The 27,559-nt window shown below is 33.0% G+C and overlaps 1 protein-coding gene and 1 pseudogene across 1 annotated transcript in view; one reads left to right on the top strand and one right to left on the bottom strand.

The window, feature by feature from the left end:
- The window catches only part of LOC145259706 (glycerol-3-phosphate dehydrogenase [NAD(+)], cytoplasmic-like), a 50,164-nt gene that overhangs the window by 17,477 nt on the left and 5,128 nt on the right, over positions 1-27,559 (bottom strand). Inside the window, exons 2-5 of the mRNA XM_080117382.1 lie at positions 12,078-12,258; positions 9,273-9,413; positions 5,040-5,178; positions 928-1,040 (exon numbers count right to left, since the gene is read on the bottom strand). Of these exons, the coding sequence (XP_079973508.1) occupies positions 928-1,040; positions 5,040-5,178; positions 9,273-9,413; positions 12,078-12,258 (574 nt within the window). The remainder of the gene's footprint in view (positions 1-927; positions 1,041-5,039; positions 5,179-9,272; positions 9,414-12,077; positions 12,259-27,559) is intronic.
- On the top strand, positions 12,410-12,526 carry LOC145260148 (5S ribosomal RNA; annotated as a pseudogene).

Raw genomic sequence — 27,559 nt, 5'->3', positions numbered from 1 at the left:
TATTTTTTTTAAAACTTTTGAAATCATTATCTCTTGAATAATAATCAATAGATAATTGGTTCCGTAATAAGAAATCTACATGATTTAAAATATAATATTTATGTGACCGGGCAATGCTAGGCAGCCTGTTAGCATACATACAAAGTTTTTAGGCAGTTCTTGACAATTTTACAAAAGCCAGGGATTCCTATCATACGTGAGAGTGACAGCATGCAAAACACATTGCAATGTGAAAGTCTCGCTAAGAAACAAAGAAAATAATTTTTTTTTAAAGGAAAGAAAATGCATTTATTACTTGTCATTTCCACACCAAGCCGCCTGACCTGTATTTTCCAAGTTAGCAAAAATATGGTTGTTCAAAAATTTTGTTAAAAGTTTAAAGAATAAAAGGAGTCATGCATCTTGCTTAAAAATCCATGTCGTGCTGCCATGTGGTTAAAAAAAAAAAAAAAAAAAAAACTCTGCCATGTCAACACATGCTTAAAAATCTTTTTTTCTTCTTTGTTTTCTTCATTTTCTCCCATTCTGCATTGTTGCATAGTTGCAAGACGTGTTGAGGATGAAACATCAAAATGACATGATCATGGCCTCAGCGCATCGGATGAAGAAAATTGTTCCCCTCATTCTACAGGAATCCATGAAAACAATATGTCTTACAACGATGTATCAGTTGGTACGGCCACATCACTCACCATCAGTCATCTAAAATGCTCCAAAGCATGTCCCTCTTTTGACGCTAATAACCCATAGCTTTGTGGTAGGTGACTTAAAACAGAGAAGGGATCAGTTGATAATAACCTGATCCTGGCAGGCGACACAAGCAAAATGGCAACAGACAGAAAAAAAATTCATGTATGAAATATCTAACCTCAACATGAGAAAAGAAAACGAAAAATTAAAATAATAAAAAAAATTAAAAATTCTTACTTTCAGAGCACCACAGGCCTCAACAGTATGAGCATCGGTGACGACAGAGCAACGAAAATAATCAGCGTCAAAAAGACTTTTCAAGACGTTTCCCGTTTCCTTATTTGCTGCACCTGAACAATAAAAAAGCAAAGAAATTCAATTTTCATGTCATAAAATTTAGACCATGCCAATAATATGAATTGCAAACATATCTGTATTAAATATATATATATATATATATATTCATATAAATTTTTGTATGTGTATATGTTCATATATTTGTGTGTATTGATTATATATCTATTTATATAAAGTTGTGTGTGTGTGTGTCTATATATCTATTTATGATTATTTTTTTTTACATAAGAATCACCACTTATCAAGGTCCAGAGGCCACTCGAGGATAAAGGTTAAAGAGTGTACAGTAGTCAATGGAAAATATTGTAGTAATCGTTAGTAGTGGAAATTTGGTAAATTGGATTACTTAAGGGGAATGGGTCATCAAGAACTTGTTTACATTGGACTTGAAGACGATCATATTGTAGTCTATTTATCTATTTATATAAATTTGTGTATGTGTATATGTTCATACATTTGTGTGTATTGAATATATATCTATTTATATAAAGCTGTGTGTGTGTATATGTACATATATTTATATGTATAGGATTCACTCCTAAACTAATTAAACAATCATTATAAACACCTAGTTTTTTTTTTTTTAAATATTTTAATTGACCCATGATACTTGACTTTTGCATTTTAGAGTTTATTTCAAGCTATTATATAAGAATAATTCTATAAAATCAACAGTAGGTTCTTTACAGTGCAATGTAGAATACAGTATATTATTGACTAAGTCATTGCAGGGGGGAAGGGGGCATGTGAAGCTTCTTCTCAGTGCACCACAATGAGTCTTCAACTAGAGTAGGCAATTAATCGATTTGATTGAAAATAGGCTAGTTCACGGATTTTGATGATAATGCTAGGTAATCGAAGTATGAAACATTCATTGATCCTTATTCAATACTGGGCTAATATATATATATATATATATATATATATATATATATAATTATTGATTTTTTTTTTATCTAAAGACACTAGTGTTTCATGCTTATGCGGTCATCAGTGTAGGATAACAATTCCATTTGCCAAGCTTCTACCTCAGAGCCACCAAACAATTGCCATATGAACGAAGGGAATTAAGAACTATTAAACACTGAATTTGAGCGAATACATTAAGTAATCTAGAATGTTCACATGAGCAGAAGTTGTGAACCTTGCATAGACGCGAACTGATTGCCTTAGTTATAATTCCATTAAATTGATTAGGCAGAAAACCGTTATTTAAGCAGGTTTGGTTGAAAAGCAGTGAATTTGTTTAGTTTTTGTTTTTTTTTTTGTAATTTTTGGGGGTTATGTTCTCAACATGGCAAGCAATTTTTTTCTGATTTCAGTTCGTAGATTATATAATGTTGTGAGTCCGAGTGTCTTTGTTTCGACCATTACTCTAGCGCTTTCGATCTTCATCAAGAGTAGGTATTTTAGAAGGGGCTTTGTTCGATTGATTTTATATGCACATATATTCATTTTTTTTTTATAAATTTTGTTTAGTTGTATTATTTATTTACTTATGTTATTTTTTTATTTTATATATTTATTTATTATCTTTAATTGTGAAATACTTATAATATATCAGCATATATTTCTACTATTATATAAAAGTCACTTTGTGTGTGTGTGTGTGTGTGTGTGTGTGTGTGGGTTTTTTTCCTTATATGTTCTGAAATGGCTGAGCCTATATTTTGCAAATTTCGCACATGCTAATTTATATGTCTGAGAGTGTTCTTAGATATGTTTTGTACAAAAACTCATCGAAAAAATCTGATCTGAAAAATAGATTTCCTCTCTTCTAGATAAAAAAGAATTTTTACAGGGGAATATTTTACATTATACCGGTCAAGGAAGATAATAAAATTGCAGCAAATCATTTCTTTTAAAAAAAAAAAACAGATTTATTGCCATCTAGAGATATAGCTTAGCGGTATATCATTCGACCACTAATCGAATGATTCTCTGTTCAAACCCGGGTATACGCCACCATTTTATTTTAATTTTCCTTATTAATGAGTTCAATTTACGATAAAAGAAGAGGTCCCATTTAAAATCGCCACAAATCATATCTTCGTTTGCATATTTTAAAACTAAACATTAATCAGAAGTGACTTTTCCAGGGCATTCATTGTCAAGCCCAAATATCAGCTGACGTAATATTGTAAATAAACACAGAAGGAATTTTATGAATGACATTATCGTTATTATCATTTTATTTCTTTTTCAAATTAGTAGCAAATAGTCTACCAGGCAAATTATTACACTTATTGATTCTATAATAATACATGTGTTGGGGACAGGACGTCTGCAGTGTGTTAGACGATCCCGTCCCCATGTAGATAATGGTGAAGTGATGCATTTAATAGTAGAGGAATTGAAAAGACAAAAGGTCGCATAATAAAGATGAAAATATACCGCTATATATCAACGAAACAAATGCAATTTACTTCCATAAATATATACAGGAAAGAGTGATAGAAAGAATCAGAGTTCATTGAAGGATGAGTAACGTTACTTGCGGTTGACTGGCTAGTCAGGATGCGGTGGTGGCTCATCGCTCCACCGGAACGGTGTTTGTCACATCTTGACTGGTCGAGCGTTCAGCGGAAAAGAGGGTGAAATATGAGAAACAGGAAGTGACGTAGCTAGGTCGCTCTCCTGAGTTAAAGGGCGAGAGTTTTCAACTCCCACACATACACAATCTACATAAATTAAAATATCATGTTTAAGCGTATTGTATGACCAAACAATGGCACATTGCCAGCTAGTATATATATATATAAGAATTACAATTAAATTTACCAAAATGATCCAAGATGGCAAAACTAAAGTAAATTATAAATATTAAAGAATTAATATTTATAAAGTAATCTCAACCAGATGTAAAAGCTCGATAAAACCAAATAGGAGATAGAGCTTATAATAAGAACAAGTAGTTAATAAAACATGTTAAAAAACACTTTGAAAAAAAGAGTTAAAAACATTTAAATTTTAAAAAGGAAGCACAAAATAAGTGGATAGTCCTTAATCCGCAGAGTTTTGAAGAAATACTTTCCTTCTCATCAGAAGGTAAATCCTACCCTCTGATGAGAAGGAAAGTAATTCTTCAAAACTCCGCAGATTAAGGACTATCCACTTATTTTGTGCTTCCTTTTTAAAATTTAAATGTTTTTAACTCTTTTTTTCAGAGTGTTTTTTAACATGTTTTATTAACTACTTGTTCTTATATATATATATATATATATATATATATATATATATATATATATATCAACACTGCTGGGGAGCAATGATGTAATATACTGTTTTGTTTTTAAATCCCCGAAACAGTGTTTCATGGTAAACAACTGATGATCCCTTAAAAAATAAATTATTGGTATTATAGTAAATTTGAGAGCGAGTTGATGCAGTGATTGCAGGTGATTAAATGACTTACTGACTAGATGGTTTTCTAACGAATTATAAAAAAATATTTTTTTGTATAGTTTTAAAGGTTAAAAACTTCAGAGACTATATATATATATATATATATATATATATATATATATATATATAAAATCAAATGAACAAAATCTACTCTTGATGGTAATCATGAAGATCAAAAATGCTAGAGTAATGACCCAATTAAGATGAAGGGGAGTATAATGTGGACCTTGGGTTTACTTTCGGCAGCTTTATTTTGTCCTTTACTCTTCGCATGCCATCAGCAATGTTTCTGGCAAAGAGGGGAAAATTGCTGTTTTCTGGGTCAGAATCTTTTCCATTTAATACTTATCATTGGATAGTTGGTTTTACATTGAAGTTTTTTTGTTTTTTTTGCTCCAAACTCCCAACATCAAGTAGTTTTATGCTTCATCTGGAGCAATACCACAAATTTTTTTTTTTTTTTTTTTAAAGTAACGCTTCTACTTGATTATTACAGCCAAACTATTATATGCTTATCGGAAGAGTCCATTGTTTACCGCAGTAGGTTTAATACCACAACAATAAGTTAAAAACCAATTCCAACCTACCAATGGTAGATTCACAAAAAGCTTCTGAAGCAACTTCATGGGCCAAATTTGCTCCCATCAAAACGGCACATTCAATGTCTAAGGATTCGGAAATTACATTGGACAGCAACTTGATCCCACCATCAGACGTATCAAAACCCTGAAATGATAAAAAAAAAAAAAATGATGTTAAATAATCGAATTAAAATTATTTCTCTGACAAGAACCCCAATAGAAAACATCAGTTCCATGTTGTAACTACCTGCGATGATAAAGACATGTTGAACAAAGCATAACTAGATGTGATAGTTATCTCTCTCCCACGGCAGGAAGACGTGACACAAGGTTGGAAAAGTAAGATTTGAAAAAATCAGTGCCTTAAAGGAAGAGCACTCTGGTTTGCAAAATATGTCTGGAGAGCCTCATCATGCAATTAGCAATATATTAACCCATTCTCAAATGGTGAGAAGGTGAATCCTGGGAGGAGACAGAACCGCAGAATAAGATGTTGACAAACGTTGCATGTTCGCCATCTTGTTATGACTCCTCAAAATGTAGACAACCATATTGTCATTTTATTAGAATGAGACTTCTTGTCTTTTTTTTTTTCTACATTTTGGTGATTCCCGACACGATGGCAAACATGCAACGTTTCTAACGTTTCAAAACAGCTTTATTGATTATTTTCATTAGTAGGTTTAAGGAAACGGGTTAGTCATTAAAAAAGAAAATTATCGGGGAAACCAATGCTTGCTGTCTCATAACGTTTCTCCACTGTTATCTCTGATTGTGTAAGTGGCTTTTCAGACCCCCTGCTGCTTCTCTGCATGGCTTGTAGCACAGGTGGCAGCCAAAAATAATTCTTTCAAATGTTGGTTGCCAGATGAGATTCCAGATGGACATCTATACATCAATGGATTATATCTACTATATTTCACCTCCTACAAATACCAGATGTCTTTCAAGAATTCTGACTAGAATATTATCAGGGAAACCAATGCCAGAAATAGAATCTTTGGATTTATATGATATGATGATGATCTTGCTTCCATCAATCATCTTTTTACCAACACGTACTTCTTCTGTGGACCTAATATCAAACAGGTTTTCCATGAACAGAGTTTCTTTCAAAGAACTTTCCACCTGTAGAAAACCGAATGTTTCTCTACTGACTACAATATGGTCGTCTTCAAGTTTAATGTCAACAAATATCTCGAGCCATCACGTGAATTATTTTTAGAATAAGGTGTCGACGAGCGTTGTATGTTCGCCATCATGTCAGGAGTCGCCAAAACGTAGACATGAAATCTCATTCTAACATTTAAAAACAACTTTATTGGTTATCTTTGTTAGTAGGAATAAGAGGTTAGTCGTGGAAAGCGTTCGTGTATGGAGATATAGATTAAAGATTAGACAGGCCTGTTGACAGAGAAAAGTGTTTATGTGTGTGTGTGTGTGTGTGTGTGTTTAAGTTATGGTCCGTAGCTATGATGTATATTTGTCTTTTTGAAGTTAGTCGTAGAAACGTGCGTCCATGTGTAAAAGATTAGAGACAGCTCTGTAGGAAGAGAGAGTTTGGGTGTGTACCACATTGAAGTCCGTGTGTGAAGATAGCTATGTTTGGTTGTTTGTATTCACGTCTTAGTCAAACCCTGAGCCCAAAGGCCGGGTGAGGTCTGTTGTGTCCCAAGAGAGAAGTTAGGAGGGACAGGTCCATTCTACATGGGGTTGTTGTCGGTCCAACATCCAAGAAAAAAAGAGAGAGAGAGAGAGTGTGTTGCCGGTTTAACCTTTTATAAACTCAGTCACATGACTGAGAGCTGGCTTCTGATTGGTCTTTGCCAGAAAGGAAGTGTATTCAAAATTTCGAGCCATGAGAATTTGCTCCTGCTTGTGTTCCTAGCAATTTCATCTGCTACAGAACAATACATCTCAGCCAGCAGAACAAAGCACCTAAACAATAAACCTAGATTCTGATTACTTTAGAGTGATGAGAAAACTCAAAGGTTGGAACTTGCCAAGGCTGCTGGAAAAATGGTTGGATCGCTCTACTGCTGCAGTAGATATCTCCCTGCTGATGCAATTCTCTACCTTTATAGAGCCAAGTACATTCAAGGATGAAGTACTGTTGCTATGTTTGGGCAGGAGCTGCTAAAAGTAGCCTATCCTGCCTTGACCGAGTTTAAAATAGACTTCGTAGCTTAGTGGGGGATGCCCTTTTCTCTTCCCTGCAACCTCTTTCCCATAGAAGAGACGTTGCAAGCATGTCTTTACTTTATCGTTATTTTCATGGCAAGTGCTCCAATCTATGCTTCCCCTGTCCTGACGTTCATAAAATACACTCGTCTAACTGAAACCACTATCAATAATTTCCCCCACTCTTTATCTGTGCCTAAACCTAAATGTAGATTCCATAAACAAAGCTTCTTTCTTAGAACTGCATGCTTGAGAAACTCTGTTCCATTTTCCTGTTTTTCAATATGGTCGTCTTCAAGTCCAATGTTAACAAGTTCTTGATAAGCCGTTCCTTTTAAGTAACCCAATTTACCAAATTTCCACTACTAACGATTACTACAACATTTTCTCATTAACCCTTATCCTCAAATGGCCTCAGGGCCTTGATAAGTGGTGAGTCCTTTATAAAAAAAAAAAATTAAAAAAATAGATGTATGCACCTTCCAATTGAGAGCAAGCAAGGGAAAAGCAGGCTGAGAAAGACTTGTAATGACTCAAACAACAGCACATCGAAATAGACATAAACGATAGAATTTCATAGAAGTGATTCATGATGCTCATCTGATGCAGAAGAAACAAAATAATACTGGTAACTTTATTCTTACATACATTCTTACAAGCATCCAATTAAGGGCAAAAGAGAAAAGCGTCAAGAAAGACTTGAAATGACTTGATCAAAGATGACCTCAAACAATCACACATCGGAATCAAGAGAAATGATAGCGTTTCACAGGGAAAATGGGATACAGCGATTAACGGCACCGACTGATGACCTCAGTGTTCCAAGTTTGAATCCAATTCATTCCACAAAAATCACTTTCACTCAAGAGGTTAACAACTTTCTTGTGGTCCCTCCTGTGAGTACCTGATGTCTTTCTAGAAAGAATTCAGACTAGAAAAATTTTCGGGGAAACCAATTCCAACAATAAAATCTTCTGATTCATACGATATGATGATGACTTTAGCTAAAATGACTTTGTATCGCCATAGTCAACATGCAACCCACATCTGACAAGAAAGAGACCCGTTAAACGAAGAATACTGTTCACAAACATGTCCCATTTTCTTCCACCTAGCTGTTGTTTTATCTCATCTTTTAAAATTTGTCGGTTATTTTGTTTTACGGCATATCAACCCTTTTCGCATTCTTTAATGCTGAATTCAATCATTTTGGTAAAAGTTTTTATGCTTCAACTTCCTTATATCTTTGAATATTTATTCATGGTGTTTGGTTTGGTTGTTTTGTAAAGGAAAACTGTTGTTTTTATTCATAGCTTTGCATAACATGATTGACTTTTGCAAAGAAAAAGGGAACAAAAGCATCAATATTTGATGCATTTTAGTCAGGAAGCCAGTACCTTCAGACAGCCTGATCTGGTACCACCAGCTAAAATCGGTCAGAGTCCATGCATGCAAATTACTGACATTCACTTTTAATTTACGAATGGCTGCTCAACAAACACGGCACTACAGTGTGATTATCATTACACAACTCCCTCCACTTTAGAAGTGTAACGTGGCTGTTACGCTTGAATCGTGTTCATTACAGTTCAAACTTTTCTTGGACCCCCCACGCCGTCTGGTACTGTCGAAAAGGAACAAATCCGACTTTTCTGCTTTTATTTTCTGTTTTAACAAAAGGCATTTATTACCATTTCTTTCCGAAAAATGCGTTATTTTTGTTTATTCTAACTCTTCATTTCGTCTGCCATGAGCTTAACAAAAGTCTTGGTGTCTCGACACCAACTTAAAAGTCTCTCGCTGCACCACGGGGGGGGGGGGGGTCTCACATGTCTATCTCACCCAGAGGGCGTTATTTTCTTCCCCCCCCCACCGATCACATGCTGTCTTCCTTTATTTTTTATCACGCAAGCCCACACACGGTTGCTAAATTGCATAGTGCTCAAAACGACCACTGCTGCTGCTAATACCGTTGACTGCTGCTGCTATTTTCACACGTGCTCATATGCACTCCGTTACAGAAGAACAAGAACAGAACGATATATTTTGAATACTTACCTTGATTAAAGATACGGCAATGGCGTCCGCTTTGATTTTCCCCTTGATAGTTTTGCAAATGCCGCTCACAAACTGATGCGGAAGGACAAATACTAAGATATCTGCACCACTGGTCGCCTCGACAACATCAGGCACAGCGACCTGGAAATGACAAAAGGTTTGTTTAAAAAAAAAAATGTTTGCAATATTTTTTATATAATCAGAAGGTATGATTAAATAAATTTGAAAGGTTCTATCAGGTTGACAAGAAAGTTCTTGCAGTTTTTAACTTTTAAATTTAAATGAACATATTTCGACTCGGACAAAAATTTATTGATCAAAATAAGCACCATCAGAATCAACACACTTTTGCCAACGCAAAACAAGTGCATTTATGCCAGCAACATGAAAATCTTGTGTTCTGGTGGCGATGAAGTCACTAAAGACGTTTTTGATATCGCTTAGGATTTTGAAGAATTCCTCATGCAGAAAGTTGTCAAGATGCTTGAAAAGGGGGTAGTCGGTAGGTGAGAGGTCTGGAGAGAATGGCGGATGAGGTAAAAATTTTTAGCCCAATTTGTTCAACTTCTCCAGTGTCGGTTGAGCAATGTGCAGTTGGGCTTGTCGTGGAGGAGAATTGGACCTTTTTTGTTGACTAATGCTGGGTGTTGTTGTCGAAGTTTCTGGTGCATTTCATCCATTTGTTGACAGTAATTCTCCAAAGTAATGGTTTCACCTGTATACAAAAAGCTAATGGATGAGACCGGTCGCAGACCACCAAACAGTCAGCATGACCTTCTTTTGGTGCAACTTTGGCTTTAGGAAGTGTCGTGGAGATTTGTCGGTGTCTAACCACTGAACTGAGTGCGATTGGTTATCGTAAAGAACCCTCTTTTCATTGCAAGTCACAACCCGGTCAAGAAACAGGTCATTCTTGTTGCGTAAAAGAAGGGAAGATGACACTTCATAATGGCGTTTCTTTTGGTTGTCGTTCAATTTATCAAGTTTTTTCTTTGTCTTTCCAATCTCTTTGAAGTGGTTGGAAACCATTGTATACGTTACGTCTAATTCAGAAGCAAGTTCTCAAACAGTTGTGCATGGATTGGCTTCAACTAAGGCTCTTAATTGATCATTGTCAACATCCAATGGCCGATTACTACGCTCATAATCTTTAAGACTTGTCGCCTAAATGAAATTTCTTAAATAACAATTGTGCTGTGCATTCAGTAGTAGTTTCTGGGCCAAACGTTTCATTGATATCGCGAGCTGTTTCAGCAGCTTTTCGGCCTAGCTTGAATTGAAATAAGAAAATTGTGTGAATTTGCTTTTTTTCCATCTTGTATTCAACATTCTCAAAAGCAGACATAATTGTTTTAAAACGATTGTAATTTAAACGATTAGATAGAGCGAAAAATGATATATAAAGTAAAGGTATTATAACGAAAACTTGTTTGAAAATACATTTGAAATCAAAATTTAAAGTTTCGCAAGAACTTTCTTCTTAACCTAATATGTATAGACACTGGCAATAGGAACTGACCAATCAAATGGAACCATCAGAAAGCGGAATTGCTCCATAAAAATATTGAATCTTTTAGAATTCCAGCACATAATTTTTCATGTCTACATAAGAAAGATCTTTGCTCTTTGTCTGCAAACTTTTGAAGTTCAACCCACTGAAAACTCTTTTTCATCTCTAGAACTTATATAGATTATCTACCCATCAGAAACTGTTTTTCATCTCCAGGACTTATACAGATCAGCTACCCATTGGTAACTTTTCTGAAATTAATCATGACTTTCAATTCAAAAGAAGAATTACAAAAAGACTCAAATGGTCATCCATCTAGAAACTAACTGATATAATATTTAATCTTTGTGTTATCAATCGATGCTTAGAATACTGCATGACAGGATATTAGTCTGTCACCAGTCATATCTCCAAACAATGCTAGTACTAGTGATGAGATAATTCCAATATTTCTTCTTGATTTTGATAAAATTACTGATTCTGTTCTAAATTAACAATTTCGATTCCGATTCTAAAATCGCCTAAAAAAGTATAAATTTTTTAGGGGGAGGAAAGGGGGACATTTGGCAGAGAATCCTCATCTATACTGTATATAATTTTATATAAACTGTATATAATTTTATTTTTTTAATTTCATAAACTTTTTAATATTTCCCTTTATGTATTGTATCCAAGATTTTGATGAACTCATTGTGATATTTTCATCTATATTTTACAGATGTGCCATTTTCCTATTTATCCATTCATACCATCTTTACATCTTTACATGTGCCATTTTTACCCGCAAATTTTTTCTGGTACCATTTTTGCAAAAATTCATTGTTACTAATAATAGAAAATCCAGTATAAAAAAAAAAAAAAAGAATTGTTTTGGGAATTGGAAATTTAGCTTAAATTTTTACAATTCCAATACTAATTCTGTTCAGATATTTCCAATTTGTGATTCTGTTTGTCATTTTTCAAAGACTCGCATGGCCCTGAACATGCACCCCTTCCCAACCTCATTTAAATCATGCCAGCTGCCCTGGTTTAATTCTATTTGTCGCCAGATCATCCTTACCAAAATTCATACTCGTTAACATAATCTTTACTTACTGGCATAGGGTCCCAACATGTAGCCTGCAACACGTAGTTAACATGTGATGCTAACAGCAAAGGAAAAGAAGGGCAGCCATTAAAACTACTTTAGTCACCTTCTACAACGAGCAGCAGATCCAACTATGCCACAAGAACACAAACGTCATATGTTCACTCGCTGTGAAAAAGGTTTGCAACAGATAACATTAAATACTTACCACATTTTCCGGTAGTTTTATGCCAGGTAGATATTTGACATTCTCATGGGTTGTGTTGATGATTTCGGTTAGTTTCTTGCCGTCCAATACTTCCTCATAGACATACATGTTTATCTGTGTTTCAAACAGCGTCGTACGGCTACGGACATTGTTCCCAGTAATCTTAGCGATTGCTGAACCCCTGAAATAAAAACAGGAAATTATTAAATCAACAAAATGAAAAAAGTAAAACAAACATTCGGTTTTTAAACATATATTCAGCAGCTCAATTATACCATCAGCTGAAAAAGACGTGTTCAGCATATCGGCACCATATCTCTTTCTCTACTATTATATTTGGCATAATCGCGTTGACACACCGGTTCTCGTTAGATCACCGAAGTTAAGCAATGTTGAACCTGGTTAGTACCAGATGGGTGACCATTTGGGAATTCTAGGCACTGTATGTGCTCTCCGCTTATCTCAGCATTTGTTTCCAGTTGTCCTGTACATACATTTCACTTGCCATTGGTATTTAACAATGCTGACTCAGGAGAGGTGTGGTTGGAGATTGTGCACCTCCTGCCGCAAAAATTTCACACACAGATACCCCTTTGTGAGTATCCATAGTCCGTCAAAGATTGAAGGAGCCTGTGTGTGTATTATATAAAAGGAACTTTTTCTTTGTGTGTGTGTGTGTGTGTGTGTGTGTGTGTGTGTGTGTGTGTGTGTGTGTGTGTGTGCCCTATAGACTCGAAAACAGCTGAGCTGATTTTTATGAAATTTCACACAAAGATACTTTATGTGCCTGGCTGTGTTCTTAGATAGGTTTTCAATCTGAATGTATTCAATCAGTATCAATAATCAAAAAAAATCCGATGAAAGAAGAAACAGGCGATTTTGACCAAAGTTAACACCTTATACAGCCTAACATCACAAGTGTATTTCAGAAGTTTTATTACCACACAAGCCGAAAGGCCAGGCATATAAAATCAACAGTAGGTTCTTTGATATAACAGGGGTGTGTTTGAAATGAATGTTTCTGCTTAGAGCACAACTGAATCATGATATTTGATTTTTGTACGTTAAACTTAATTTTCAAGCCATTATATAAAAATAATTTTATAAAATCAACAGTAGGTTCTCTACAGTGCAATGCAGACTATAATCTATTGTGCACTAAGTCACTGCAGGGAGGTATATGAGCTTCCTCCTGGCGCACCGTGATGGGTCACTAACTAGAGCAGGCAATCAATCGCTTTGATTGGAAAATGGGTGATTTCACTGATTTCAATGACAATAAAAATATGGGAGTGTGAAACATTTGTTGATCATCATTTAATCAGAGAAAACGTTGGGTCTCCCTGCTAGTTATATATTTCTGCTGTTTTTAAAAGAATGACAATAATGTTATATAACTGTGTGTATATGCAATACGGGCCAAACCGTATATGTTGTATAGCTGTGTATATAGCGGGAGCTACATGTTCATGTAATTGTATTACCTATATAACGAGTGTATATGCATATTTATATATTTATAACAGTCTATCTATCATTGTCTAATATGAACTTGTGTATGCATAATGCATGAGTGTCTGTGTTTACACATAAAATACAGTTAATTTAATACGGGACAATTAAACATCTTTGTCTGCTTAGCACCAGACAAAGGAGGCACATACCTTCTTCATAGTCACAACACACTGGACAAAAAGACACATACTTTCTTCTAAGTTGCAACTCTTTGACATATCCTTCTTGACATGCTCATGAAATTGCAACCAGATATTATGCCTCCAGCCAGGTGGGTGTCTCTATGTCAACTAACCAGATGTTATTTCCTTTGCACAGGTTTTGACTCTAGTATCCCAGACTTGATATTCAACAATATTCGATGTCACTCACATGTAATGCTTTTCACAAAAACATGTTTAATTAACTCTGTTAAGGTTATAATCTGTCAATATTACTATGTAACCCAACGCAAATTATAAACATATCTATTTTAACTTTTAAAACACATAAGCACCAGGTAATACTTAAATTCTTAAATCAATTTTACAGTATTTGCTGGACCAATTTTATATTTAGTACCCCAATTATGCTAATAGCTGAAAGGACCATGGTAAGCATCACTCAAAGATCACATTTTTTCTACACATATTTTGAAATTAATTTAATAAATCAGGGGTTTCTCATCAGCAAGGGCATTACCAGCCGTGTTTTCAGTGTTTTTTGGACTGCCCAGCCTCTGGAAAATTTGACCAAATTTTTTTTCCCCTAATTTAAAGTGCCAGTAGGACAGCCAGAGATAGGCAGGCAGGTATTTGCCTTGTTGTAAATAATTTGCCTGGAGGAATTATTAAGTGCTTGTGAAATAATTTTGCCTGCTATTTCACAATAATGCGTCCAAGTTTACCCACCTTTTTGCAGGGTTTGATTCATGTCATTTTGTTTCATTCAAATATTTACTAATTTATTTTCATTTTTTTTTTTTTGTATGAAAACAAAACAAAACTTTTCATATCGTTTGGTTATTTTTTTTTCCGTTTTACTTCATATATCAGTATTTAATTATAACCAGAATGTGGCAAAAGGTACGAAAGCTTAACAAAAGAAAATCTGTGAAATATGAAAAGCTATAATTAGGGCAACCTAAAAATTGCATTTTATTTTTATCGGGTTGAGTAATTTTGACAAAGTAATTATATAAAAAAAAATTACATAAATCAAAATATTTTGACAAAGTAATTATGTAAAAAAATTACATAAATCAAAATATTTAAATTTCATGCTATAAGCACATTCAATGAGTATTAATCGCAATTTTTAGATTATAATAAAAAAAATGAACAAAACAAAACTTTACTGAAACGAACGAAACATTATATTTTGTAAAATTTTTAGTACATAAGTTTGAACCCTCCTTTGATCCTTCCTGGCTACACACTTGCTGATCAGCTCAAAGCAAAGGTTGAGTTGGATAATAAGAGTGGTGAAAGGGACATGGATATAGACTGACAAACTGAGCAACTACTACTACTATTACTATTGCATGTTTATCATTACTTGTTCCCCTGAGTTCGAGAATTGGACGTTTGAGTTGTCAACATGGTCGAATGTTGACTGCATCATTGAGTGCCAAAGAGTGTACATTTTAATGCTTCTGTAGTTTGTTTAGGTTGGTTGATTGGTTGTTTTACGGCATATCAACCCTTTTCAGGTTATTTAATGCCGAATCCAGTGATTTTGAAGAAAATTTTTTTAATAGAATATATTTGTTTTTTGCAAGTCAGTTTCTATTTAACCCATAGTTGGGGCCCTAACAGGTACTATCACTCCGGGTCAGAGTGGACATGGGAGCAATGGCAATTAAAGGGTGGCTCCACACTCCCCAGAGCCCGCAAGCTGGGGCCTCACCATCGGATATAGTTTAAGGTCATATTCAGGACCCCAGTTTGTTTAGACAACACCCACTACTACTACTACTACTACTACTACATCGTCATTTTGTGTTTGGTTGTTTTGTTTTATAGCATATCAACCGTTTCAGGTTAGTTAATGTTGAACCAGAAATTTTGAAAAAGTTTTTTTATGCTTCAAATTGTTTATATCTTCAAATATTTATTCACAGCGTTCAGTTTGGTTGTTTTGTAGAGAAAAATTGTTGTTTTTGTCTTTGGCTTTGCAGAACATGACAGTTTTGCAAAGAGAAAAGAAAAAAAAACAATATCAATATTTGGTACATTTAAGTCAGGAAGCCAATATCTTCAGACAGACTGCTCTACTCTTACTACTAGTGCACCTTTATTGTCGCTTGTTCTTGGAGTTCAAAAGTCAGATGTTTGGTTGTCGACTTGATCGAATGGCTTATCTCCACTTGATTCGATCCATTTCCAATGCTTCTGTTAACCTTATCACTTCAACTCTTCGTAGGTCAGTCTCTTGGACAGGCTCCAGGGAAATCAAAGTTAATAAATCTTCTTGACCGTTAGTCGGTTGCCATGCATTGGATGTGTCCAAGTCATGTGGCAAGTCAAGTGCAAATCCTGTAGGTTCCATAGCTGCATTTTCACTTATGGATGCGGGCAACCTTCATGTGGTCTATTCTGCAAGTATTTTATTCCGGAAATTATCAGAGATACCAATATCAACACCAGCCGATCAAAAAAAAAAAAAAAGCCGTAACATGCTGATTTTAACAAATTTATTTTTTTTAACAATCAGTAAACAAATGAATTGAATAGCTGAATCTGAATAATACCCGTTCTTATTAACTTGAATGAAACTAAGATTTTAAAAATAAGAATAAATATTCATTCGAACTCCTTGTTAACTCCTGACTTCAACCGTGATCATCGTCCGTCCACTCTATCTCTCTCAACTGCCCCCCCACACACACACACCACAAAAAATGGACTACTCTGTGCTTTCCCGTTCATCCTTTTCACAACTGTCATTGTCCTAATATACAAATTAATGCCACATATCTGTTAATATATCTTAAAACATTTGAAGAAATTAACTAGATCTGTTAACATTTGACGATATCAAATAGATTTGAACACATTTGACAATATCAAATAGATTTGAACACATTTGACGATATCAAATAGATTTGAACACATTTGACGATATCAAATAGATTTGAACACATTTGACGATATCAAATAGATTTGAACACATTTGACGATATCAAATAGATTTGAACACATTTGACGATATCAAATAGATTTGAACACATTTGACGATATCAAATAGATTTGAACACATTTGACGATATCAAATAGATTTGAACACATTTGACGATATCAAATAGATTTGAACACATTTGACGATATCAAATAGATTTGAACACATTTGACGATATCAAATAGATTTGAACACATTTGACGATATCAAATAGATTTGAACACATTTGACAACATCAAATAGATTTGAACACATTTGACAACATCAAATAGATTTGAACACATTTGACGACATCAAATAGATTTGAACACATTTGACGACATCAAATAGATTTGAACACATTTGACGACATCAAATAGATTTGAACACATTTGACAACATCAAATAGATTTGAACACATTTGACAACATCAAATAGATTTGAACACATTTGACGATATCAAATAGATTTGAACACATCTGACGATATCAAATACATTTGCAAACATTTGACGATATCAAATACATTTGCAAACATTTGACGATATCAAATACATTTGCAAACATTTGACGATATCAAATACATTTGCAAACATTTGACGATATCAAATACATTTGCAAACATTTGACGATATCAAACACATTTGCAAACATTTGACGATATCAAACACATTTTAAAACGTTTGACGATATCAAACACATTTTAAAACGTTTGACGATATCAAACACATTTTAAAACGTTTGACGATATCAAACACATTTTAAAACGTTTGACGATATCAAACACATTTTAAAACGTTTGACGATATCAAACACATTTTAAAACGTTTGACGATATCAAACACATTTTAAAACGTTTGACGATATCAAACACATTTTAAAACGTTTGACGATATCAAACACATTTTAAAACGTTTGACGATATCAAACACATTTTAAAACGTTTGACGATATCAAACACATTTTAAAACGTTTGACGATATCAAACACATTTTAAAACGTTTGACGATATCAAACACATTTTAAAACGTTTGACGATATCAAACACATTTTAAAACGTTTGACGATATCAAACACATTTTAAAACGTTTGACGATATCAAACACATTTTAAAACGTTTGACGATATCAAACACATTTTAAAACGTTTGACGATATCAAACACATTTTAAAACGTTTGACGATATCAAACACATTTTAAAACGTTTGACGATATCAAACACATTTTAAAACGTTTGACGATATCAAACACATTTTAAAACGTTTGACGATATCAAACACATTTGAAAACGTTTGACGATATCAAACACATTTGAAAACGTTTGACGATATCAAACACATTTTAAAACGTTTGTACGATATCAAACACATTTTAAAACGTTTGACGATATCAAACACATTTTAAAACGTTTGACGATATCAAACACATTTTAAAACGTTTGACGATATCAAACACATTTTAAAACGTTTGACGATATCAAACACATTTTAAAACGTTTGACGATATCAAACACATTTTAAAACGTTTGACGATATCAAACACATTTTAAAACGTTTGACGATATCAAACACATTTTAAAACGTTTGACGATATCAAACACATTTTAAAACGTTTGACGATATCAAACACATTTTAAAACGTTTGACGATATCAAATATATTTTAAAACGTTTGACGATATCAAATAGGTTTGAAAACAGTTTACGATATCAAATAGATTTGCAAACATTTGACGATACCAGATTTTTAAAAACTGCTTCAAATATCAAATTGCAGTTTGTTTGATATCTAAAATATTTATCACAAATATACCAACCATTTTATTAGGCTTGATAATTACGATGCCTTTTAGTCAGGTCTAAGTACTTATACAAAAATTCTAGGTCATTCGTTTAGGTTTTGTAGGAACTGGGGTACTGGATACTGGAGAGTTGCCAAATAAGAATTGGGAAGTTGATAACAGTGTACTATGGGATCCTCAACATATGAGGCAATGTATTTCAGGCACCAGAAAGTAATTCATCCTTCTTACCAAACCAAAACGTAAAAAAAGAAGCAAAACTACCCAAAGAAATTCTTCTTTCCAAGAATGTGAAAACTGAGCATTTAGCACAAGTACACAAAACAAGAATATCATCTTTTTATCCCCTTCTTTTAAACATTTCAGATCAAATAGCTACCACGCAAAATATCTACCTTTTTATTAAGTTGAATTAATCAATGTTTGTTTTCAAAAAAAATTTTATATATATATATTTTAACCATATAAAATACTAGCAGGGAGGCCCAATGTTGCTTGGAATTTAATTAGGATCTACAAAAGGTCCACACTTCCAATACTTTCATTGTCATCGAAATCGGTGTAATTGTCTATTTTTCAATCAAATCGATTGATTACCTGTTCTAGGGATATTGATGGAGGTGGATTTTGGTGTAAGATATTTTCTTTATCACGGTTAAATACATCACAGATTTTTTTTTTATTGGGAGGATTCTGAAGAAGCACTAAATTTTCTTCTTTTTTTTATCTATACTCCTATAAATTTGGATTTTTTGTGTATTATTTTCATATCAAAAATCTTTTTTGTTCTATTTATTTAGTTATTTATTTGCTTCCCCACTAAGCAAACAAGGCATAAGGCCGTTTTTTAATGTGGAGAGTGAGGGGAGGGAGACCAGTTCCCCCAAGAGGGAATTGGATAGTGACAATTGGTATGAAGGGTTTCCCCTTCATTGGCCTAAACTGATTGCTCAAGAGCAATATTCTGATATGTGGGGTTACCCCCACATATTACTTTGAATGCAACACCTGTTGAAACAGATACTACACTTTGATAACAGAAAAAAGATCTTGGCCTTCAAGCCAAGAAGAAAAAAGGCGAACTTTTTTTTTTGTTTATCTAAAAAGAAAATACAACTTTGTTTATATATGGGTTGCAGAAATGCATTCACTAGCAAAAGATCTAGCTAATTTGCATATTCTTTTAAACATTCATTTGAATTCCCTATTAGTTTTTTCGGTTTTCTTATGGGATGATCAACTTTAATTAACTATTACGTGTAATTATATTCATGAAGATATTCTACACGATTTATACTTGCGTAATATTTGCGTAAAAAGATTATAGTAAACACAAATTTCTTTCTATATATATTTATGTATGTGTATATATATTTGTTTAAAAAATTTTACCTACAAAACTTCTGTCAGTTTTTGGTCTACAGACATGAAACTTAATATATAGGGTATTCAAACCCATGTGAAACTTTATATTTGGGTTTTAACTGGGGAAAATCGGTGCAAAAGTGTGAAAATTAAAAAAATGGAATTTTTTTAAACTTTTTAAATCATTACTACATATTTGAGTCCAATATAATAATAAATACGAAATCTGCATTAATGAAAATATCATATTTAAGCGCATTTTACCACCAGGCAATGTCGGGAGGCCTGCCAGTTTATACTAAATTTAAAAATCCTTGGAAAGAAGCTACTAGAATAGGAAACTGTATTACAATGAGGTATTAAAACATCAAATTGATGGCGACCACTAGACTAACGATGTATATCTAGAAAAGTCTTCAGGGAGGTCAGAGTTCTTGATTTTCTCTTTTAGGATCTCATTCGAAGTTCTGCTCCATTTTTCAAACTTTGAATAATGGTAGCAATATAATAATACCTTCTTTTGTGCAACTGTCCAGGGTTGGGTTTTTAGGCCTCTTCTGTTTCCTTTTTTTGTAGTTGCACATAATGGTTTGGGGCCAGGATCTAATTCACGATCTGTTGGCTGATCCAAGTGGACCTCTGTCATGGTAGTACCATTATCCGATTATACCTTTTCTCAAATACCTTTTCTCGTCTGGTGTGTAAACAAGTTAAGGGACCCTTTTTATCCTGGGCGATGGTCAGCCAGTATGGATTATTTTTGGTATTCATTTTCATATAATTTCCTCATTGTCAGCGGCTTCTAATTTAATATTCAAAGCTGCCCTCTATAAATAGAGGGGTTTCCCCAATCCGCAACCTGGGGATGCTCTGTATGGCTTGAGGATACAGCACAATAAAAGTGAGAATATGTGAATATGTAAGGGCACTTTTCAACCTTTATACTCAACGAATTGTTGACTTGAAAGTTAGTATGTAGTGTATTCAGGCATTTAGAAAACTTTTTAATCAGGTTTTATCTGGACATAAGGATTGCTAAGAAGGTAAAATTGAAAACTTGATACTTGGGGGGGGGCATCGCATTTTTACCTGTTTGTCAACTGTTTCATGACTGTGTATGCCCGAATCGTTCACATTATCTTAAGAATAAGTAGGTTTAAAAACACTTTTTAAAGCACATGTCAAACTGGCCTAATGGTTATCATATTTAACTCACTGTCTTTAAGTTTTGGTTTGGATCTCAGCTCGAGTATTTTCTTTTTATTTACAAGAAATGAATTGTTTAGAAAAAACATAATACTCGATTGCACGTGTCTCAGTTTCTGTATGAATTAAAATATAATATTTATGCGTATTTTACGACCGGGAAACGCCGGCCGGCCTGCTAGTTAGCAATAAAAGTACCCCACCACCAATGGAAACATGAATTTTACAAAATTAACTCAATTAAAAAGCCTCATCAGTCATGTGCAGTAAATGCATCCGTCCATGACCTATTTTTGCGAGTTTGATTAATTCAGACAAAAAGGTCATGGTTAATAACACCATATAAAATGCAGAAATACAAGAGAAACGATCTTTTTTTTATAAATGGATCGCCTCCTCTATATTCCCTGGAAGTAATATGATTTGTTTATATATATATATATATATATATATATATATATGAACAAATGATTAACAAATGATTAATAAAATATGTTTAATAAAAGATATTATAAGTTCTATTTCCTTTTCGGTTTTATTGAGCTTTTTATATCTGGCCGAGTTTATTTTACTTGTAAATATTAACTCTTTAATATTTATAATATATTTTAAGTTTACCATTTTGATTACCTTAGTAAACTTATTGTAACTTTTATTTTTTATTTTTATATATATATATAGATAGATAGAGAGAGAGAGAGAGTGTGTGTGTTGATAAAAATAACATTTTTATTAAATGTCTTTCATCAAATTCTGTCTGTGTTTGTTTACAATATCACGTCAGCTGATATTTGGGCTTGACGATGAATGCCCCGGAAAATTCACGTCTGATTAATGTTTAGTTTTAAAATATGCAAACAAAGAAATGATTTGCAGCGATTTTAAATGGTGACTAATCTTTTATCGTAAATTGAACTCATTAATAAGAAAAAAATTAAAATAAAATGGTGAGGTACACCCTGCTTAAACAGGGGATCATCGATCTGTAATTGAATGTTCTACCACCAAGCTATACCTCCAGATTATAATAAATCCGTTTTTGTTTTTTTTAGAAGAAGTGATTTGCTGAAATTTTATTATCTCCCTTGCCCAGTGTAACATAAAATATTCCTTTGTAATTTTTGGATTTTTAATCATGTTCAAACGCATTTTATTTCCTTTTAGTGGATTGATTGTTGCTATTTCTTCTGATGAGTTAAGGGCAAAATAGATTCACTGATTGATATAATAATTAAGTGATTGATTTTGTGCTATGAAACAGATACTGTAAAGAATTGTAAATGTCAACTGAATTAAAGGAATAAATTGTAAGACGGTCAACATCATAGAATTTAGAATATAGACTTTTGTTATTCATTCATTATATGCTCTGTAATTACATTGAGCTTCTTAAATAATGATTGGCTTATATAAAAAGGAAATATAAGTGAATAAAGTATATTTTCACAGAAGTATATATAACAAAAAAAACGTAATTTGCAATTAGCTGACCAACTAATTCTCACTGCATTTTAGTCTATCACTTTCATCCTTTCTCACTGTATGTTGATTAATGCTCTCACCCATCGCTCTTATTATTAAATGTCTCTCTCTCTCCACCCCCAAGATAATAAAACTTAAGGCTGGAATTGTTCATTATAAACAAGTAAAAAAGAAAGGAAATATAACCACAAATAATAATACTATTTAACCTTTAGCTATAGAAAAATAGACAAATGTTGGTACTTGTGCAAGATTAGGGACCGTAATGTTTTTGGATAGGATTTTCAAGTTAAATTTAATTTTTAGGATAGCTTTTGTTTATCATATTTTTCAGTGAAAGTACAGAATGGTTGTTAAAAAAAGCACCTCTTCCCATGTTAAGAATGGATTTCTAAATAATAATGCGATTATTTTCAGCACGGTTCATGTTCTGCATAAATACCCTAAGTTTCAACTTTGTCACTTTTTTATTATTATTATTAAGTGGCTCTGCTAACCTATTCTTTTCCAGAATGAAACAATCTAACCCAAGTTAAATGGCTGACCTAACGAGTTACTTTTTTTCTAATTCATTACATGTCGTCGAGTTTCAAATTTCAACCGGACTTTCTGATCCACTTTTAACGAGTGAATGATTTCTGAATGAAACAAGCACATTGTATCTTATTTGAACAGAGAAAAAGGTTGTAACATTTATTGTTTTAGTGCACTAGTTGACATTGTGACAAAGGTAGGTCCACCAGTAATTACTAAAAACGGCAGTAATTACTAATGCAAATTTGGAAACTGAAACTATACTATTAATTCTATTACTAAGGGAAATTTGGTATCTGTCTGAAACTGAAACTATATTATTAATTCTATTACTAATGGAAATTTGTATCTGTCTGAAACTGAAACTATACTATTAATTCTATTACTAACTAGTGGGGGGTACCCGGCGTTGCCCAGGTGTTTGGAGGTGTGTGTGGTTTAGGGTAAATCAAAAATCCGAGGGGGGGGGGGTAAAAGAAAAAAAGAAAAAGTTTTGGTAGGTGAGTATGAGGATCGAACCCGAACCTTGAGGCAAAGTTGGAAATTAAAGTGTGAAAAGAAAATCGTGTGACGTTAACCACTGAGCCACCGTGACATACTAACAGAGACATGTTTGAATTTAAGTAATAAAAAAAGAATTGACCCGTGGGCGCAATAAAAATTAACTCTACTGCTTCTATTTAACCTCATTAATGAGGTCATAGAAGTAGCCGACTTAACTTTTGCTCTGTTTCTATTTGACCTCATTAATGAGGCCAAATAGAAGGAGCAAACTTAACTATTGCTGTGGGGTAGCTTTTGGGTTTGTTTACACAACTTTGCCTGTTTTTTTCCCCAAGATATTGGGCAGGGGGAAACCAGCTCCCCATTGTCCAGATTGAATAGCAATTGTCTGATATATGGAGTTTGGCCCCACATTGATCAAAGCTGATTGCTTCTGGACGTTTCCCGGTGCGATTGTCGGGAACAGTGCCTTAGCTTTGAATTAGTTTCGTTTTTTATACGAAAAAGCTGAACGAACACAAGACGAGCTGAAATAGCAATAATTTTGTAAAAATCAAATAAATAAATCTAGACGTAACACGCATTCCCAAATCCTAGATATTATTATCTAGTGGGTATATAAACAATTCTAAGTGATCGTAACCCCCCCCCATGAGCGTTTACGAAAAAAGCCTTTGTGAGACATACACGAAATGGTCACACAGATTTTGCCTTTATAGATGGAAATTTGGTATCTGTCTGAAACTGAAACTATACTATTAATTCTATTACTAATGGAAATTTGGTATCTGTCTGAAACTGAAACTATACTATTAATTCTATTACTAATAGAAATTTGGTATCTGTCTGAAACTGAAACTATACTATTAATTCTATTACTAATGGAAATTTGGTATCCGTCTGAAACTAAAACTATACTATTAATTCTATTACTAATGGAAATTTGGTATCTGTCTGAAACCATAATATTAATTCTATTACTAATGGAAATTTGGTATCCGTCTGAAACTGAAACTATACTATTAATTCTATTACTAATGGTAATTTGGTATCTGTCTGAAACTGATACTATACTATTAATTCTATTACTAATGGTAATTTGGTATCTGTCTGAAACTGATACTATACTATTAATTCTATTACTAATGGAAATTTTGTATCCGTCTGAAACTGAAACTATACTATTAATTCTATTACTAATGGAAATTTTGTATCCGTCTGAAACTGAAACTATACTATTAATTCTATTACTAATGGAAATTTGGTATCCGTCTGAAACTGAAACTATACTATTAATTCTATTACTAATGGTAATTTGGTATCTGTCTGAAACTGAAACTATACTATTAATTCTATTACTAATGGAAATTTGGTATCTGTCTGAAACTATACTTTTAATTCTATTACTAATGGTAATTTGGTATCTGTCTGAAACTGAAACTATACTATTAATTCTATTACTAATGGAAATTTGGTATCTGTCTGAAACTGAAACTATACTATTAATTCTATTACTAATGTAAATTTGGTATCCGTCTGAAACTGAAACTATACTATTAATTCTATTACTAATGGAAATTTGGTATCTGTCTGAAACTGAAACTATACTATTAATTCTATTACTAATGTAAATTTGGTATCTGTCTGAAACTATACTATTAATTCTATTACTAATGGAAATTTGGTATCCGTCTGAAACTGAAACTATACTATTAATTCTATTACTAATGGTAATTTGGTATCTGTCTGAAACTGATACTATACTATTAATTCTATTACTAATGGAAATTTGGTATCCGTCTGAAACTGAAACTATACTATTAATTCTATTACTAATGGTAATTTGGTATCTGTCTGAAACTGATACTATACTATTAATTCTATTACTAATGTAAATTTGGTATCCGTCTGAAACTGAAACTATACTATTAATTCTATTACTAATGGAAATTTGGTATCTGTCTGAAACTGAAACTATACTATTAATTCTATTACTAATGTAAATTTGGTATCTGTCTGAAACTATACTATTAATTCTATTACTAATGGAAATTTGGTATCCGTCTGAAACTGAAACTATACTATTAATTCTATTACTAATGGTAATTTGGTATCTGTCTGAAACTGAAACTATACTATTAATTCTATTACTAATGGAAATTTGGTATCCGTCTGAAACTGAAACTATACTATTAATTCTATTACTAATGGTAATTTGGTATCTGTCTGAAACTGAAACTATACTATTAATTCTATTACTAATGGAAATTTGGTATCTGTCTGAAACTATACTTTTAATTCTATTACTAATGGTAATTTGGTATCTGTCTGAAACTGAAACTATACTATTAATTCTATTACTAATGGAAATTTGGTATCTGTCTGAAACTATACTTTTAATTCTATTACTAATGGTAATTTGGTATCCGTCTGAAACTGAAACTATACTATTAATTCTATTACTAATGGAAATTTGGTATCTGTCTGAAACTGAAACTATACTATTAATTCTATTACTAATGGAAATTTGGTATCTGTCTGAAACTGAAACTATACTATTAATTCTATTACTAATGGAAATTTGGTATCTGTCTGAAACTATACTATTAATTCTATTATTAATGGTAATTTGGTATCTGTCTGAAACTGAAACTATACTATTAATTCTATTACTAATGGAAATTTGGTATCTGTCTGAAACTGAAACTATACTATTAATTCTATTACTAATGGTAATTTGGTATCTGTCTGAAACTGAAACTATACTATTAATTCTATTACTAATGGTAATTTGGTATCTGTCTGAAACTGAAACTATACTATTAATTCTATTACTAATGGAAATTTGGTATCTGTCTGAAACTGAAACTATACTATTAATTCTATTACTAATGGAAATTTTGTATTCGTCTGAAACTGAAACTATACTATTAATTCTATTACTAATGGAAATTTTGTATCCGTCTGAAACTGAAACTATACTATTAATTCTATTACTAATGGAAATTTGGTATCTGTCTGAAACTGAAACTATACTATTAATTCTATTACTAATGGAAATTTGGTATCCGTCTGAAACTGAAACTATACTATTAATTCTATTACTAATGGAATCTTTTTTACTTGGGTTGTTTGGGGTGTCTTGCCACCCAGACTTGGGGTTAGTGGTAGAGTTAAGGAAAGGTATGCTTTATTTTGTAATAAATTACTAACAAAATTGGAGAACAAATTGATATTTGCAAAATAAGTAGTAAAAATCAGCAAACAAACCAATATTTACAACAAATTTTTTTTTTTTTTTAAATTACATTAAAACAAAGCAAAAACATACTGAAGTCAAATTAACATTTGCATAAATATGCACAGTAGTTTAATTTTTCCTGCAACCACTTAAAAAAAAAATAGTTGATAAAATTTGGCACATATTTAGAGAGTAACCGCTTCAATATACATGCATTTTAATAAATTCAAACTTTTATATTAAATCTTTCTAAAGACAGACATTAAACAAAAATGTTGGCACTTATTTAAATTATTGATCCATTTACTTAAATTTTTTTATTTCTTTAAATTGGCTGAAATATCATAAAACGTCTGTATATATATTCTATCTACTTTTTGGCCTTTTGGCGAAGATCAAAGTATCTGTTCCGGCAGATGCTGCAAGCTATGACTAGCTAGGACTAGCAAAGACCAGATGTGGGGGCAACCCCACATGCCTGACCATTAACCAGCTCCCATTTCCCACCTCTCGGGAGCTGGTCCCCTTTTTCCCTTCCCCCTCCCTTCACTCCTCACATTAAAAATTGGCCTTGTGCCTAATTTGCTCGGTGGGGGAGCAAATAAATACCATCTGTTCCGGCAGATACTGCAAGCAAAGACCAGATGTGGGGGCAACCCCACATGCCTGACCTTTAACCAGCTCCCATTTCCCACCTC

Source organism: Euprymna scolopes, chromosome 35 (assembly GCF_053919585.1).
Source record: "Euprymna scolopes isolate OS-2025 chromosome 35, ASM5391958v1, whole genome shotgun sequence".
Taxonomy (NCBI): domain Eukaryota; kingdom Metazoa; phylum Mollusca; class Cephalopoda; order Sepiida; family Sepiolidae; genus Euprymna; species Euprymna scolopes.
This window is presented reverse-complemented; position numbering and strand designations above follow the sequence as displayed.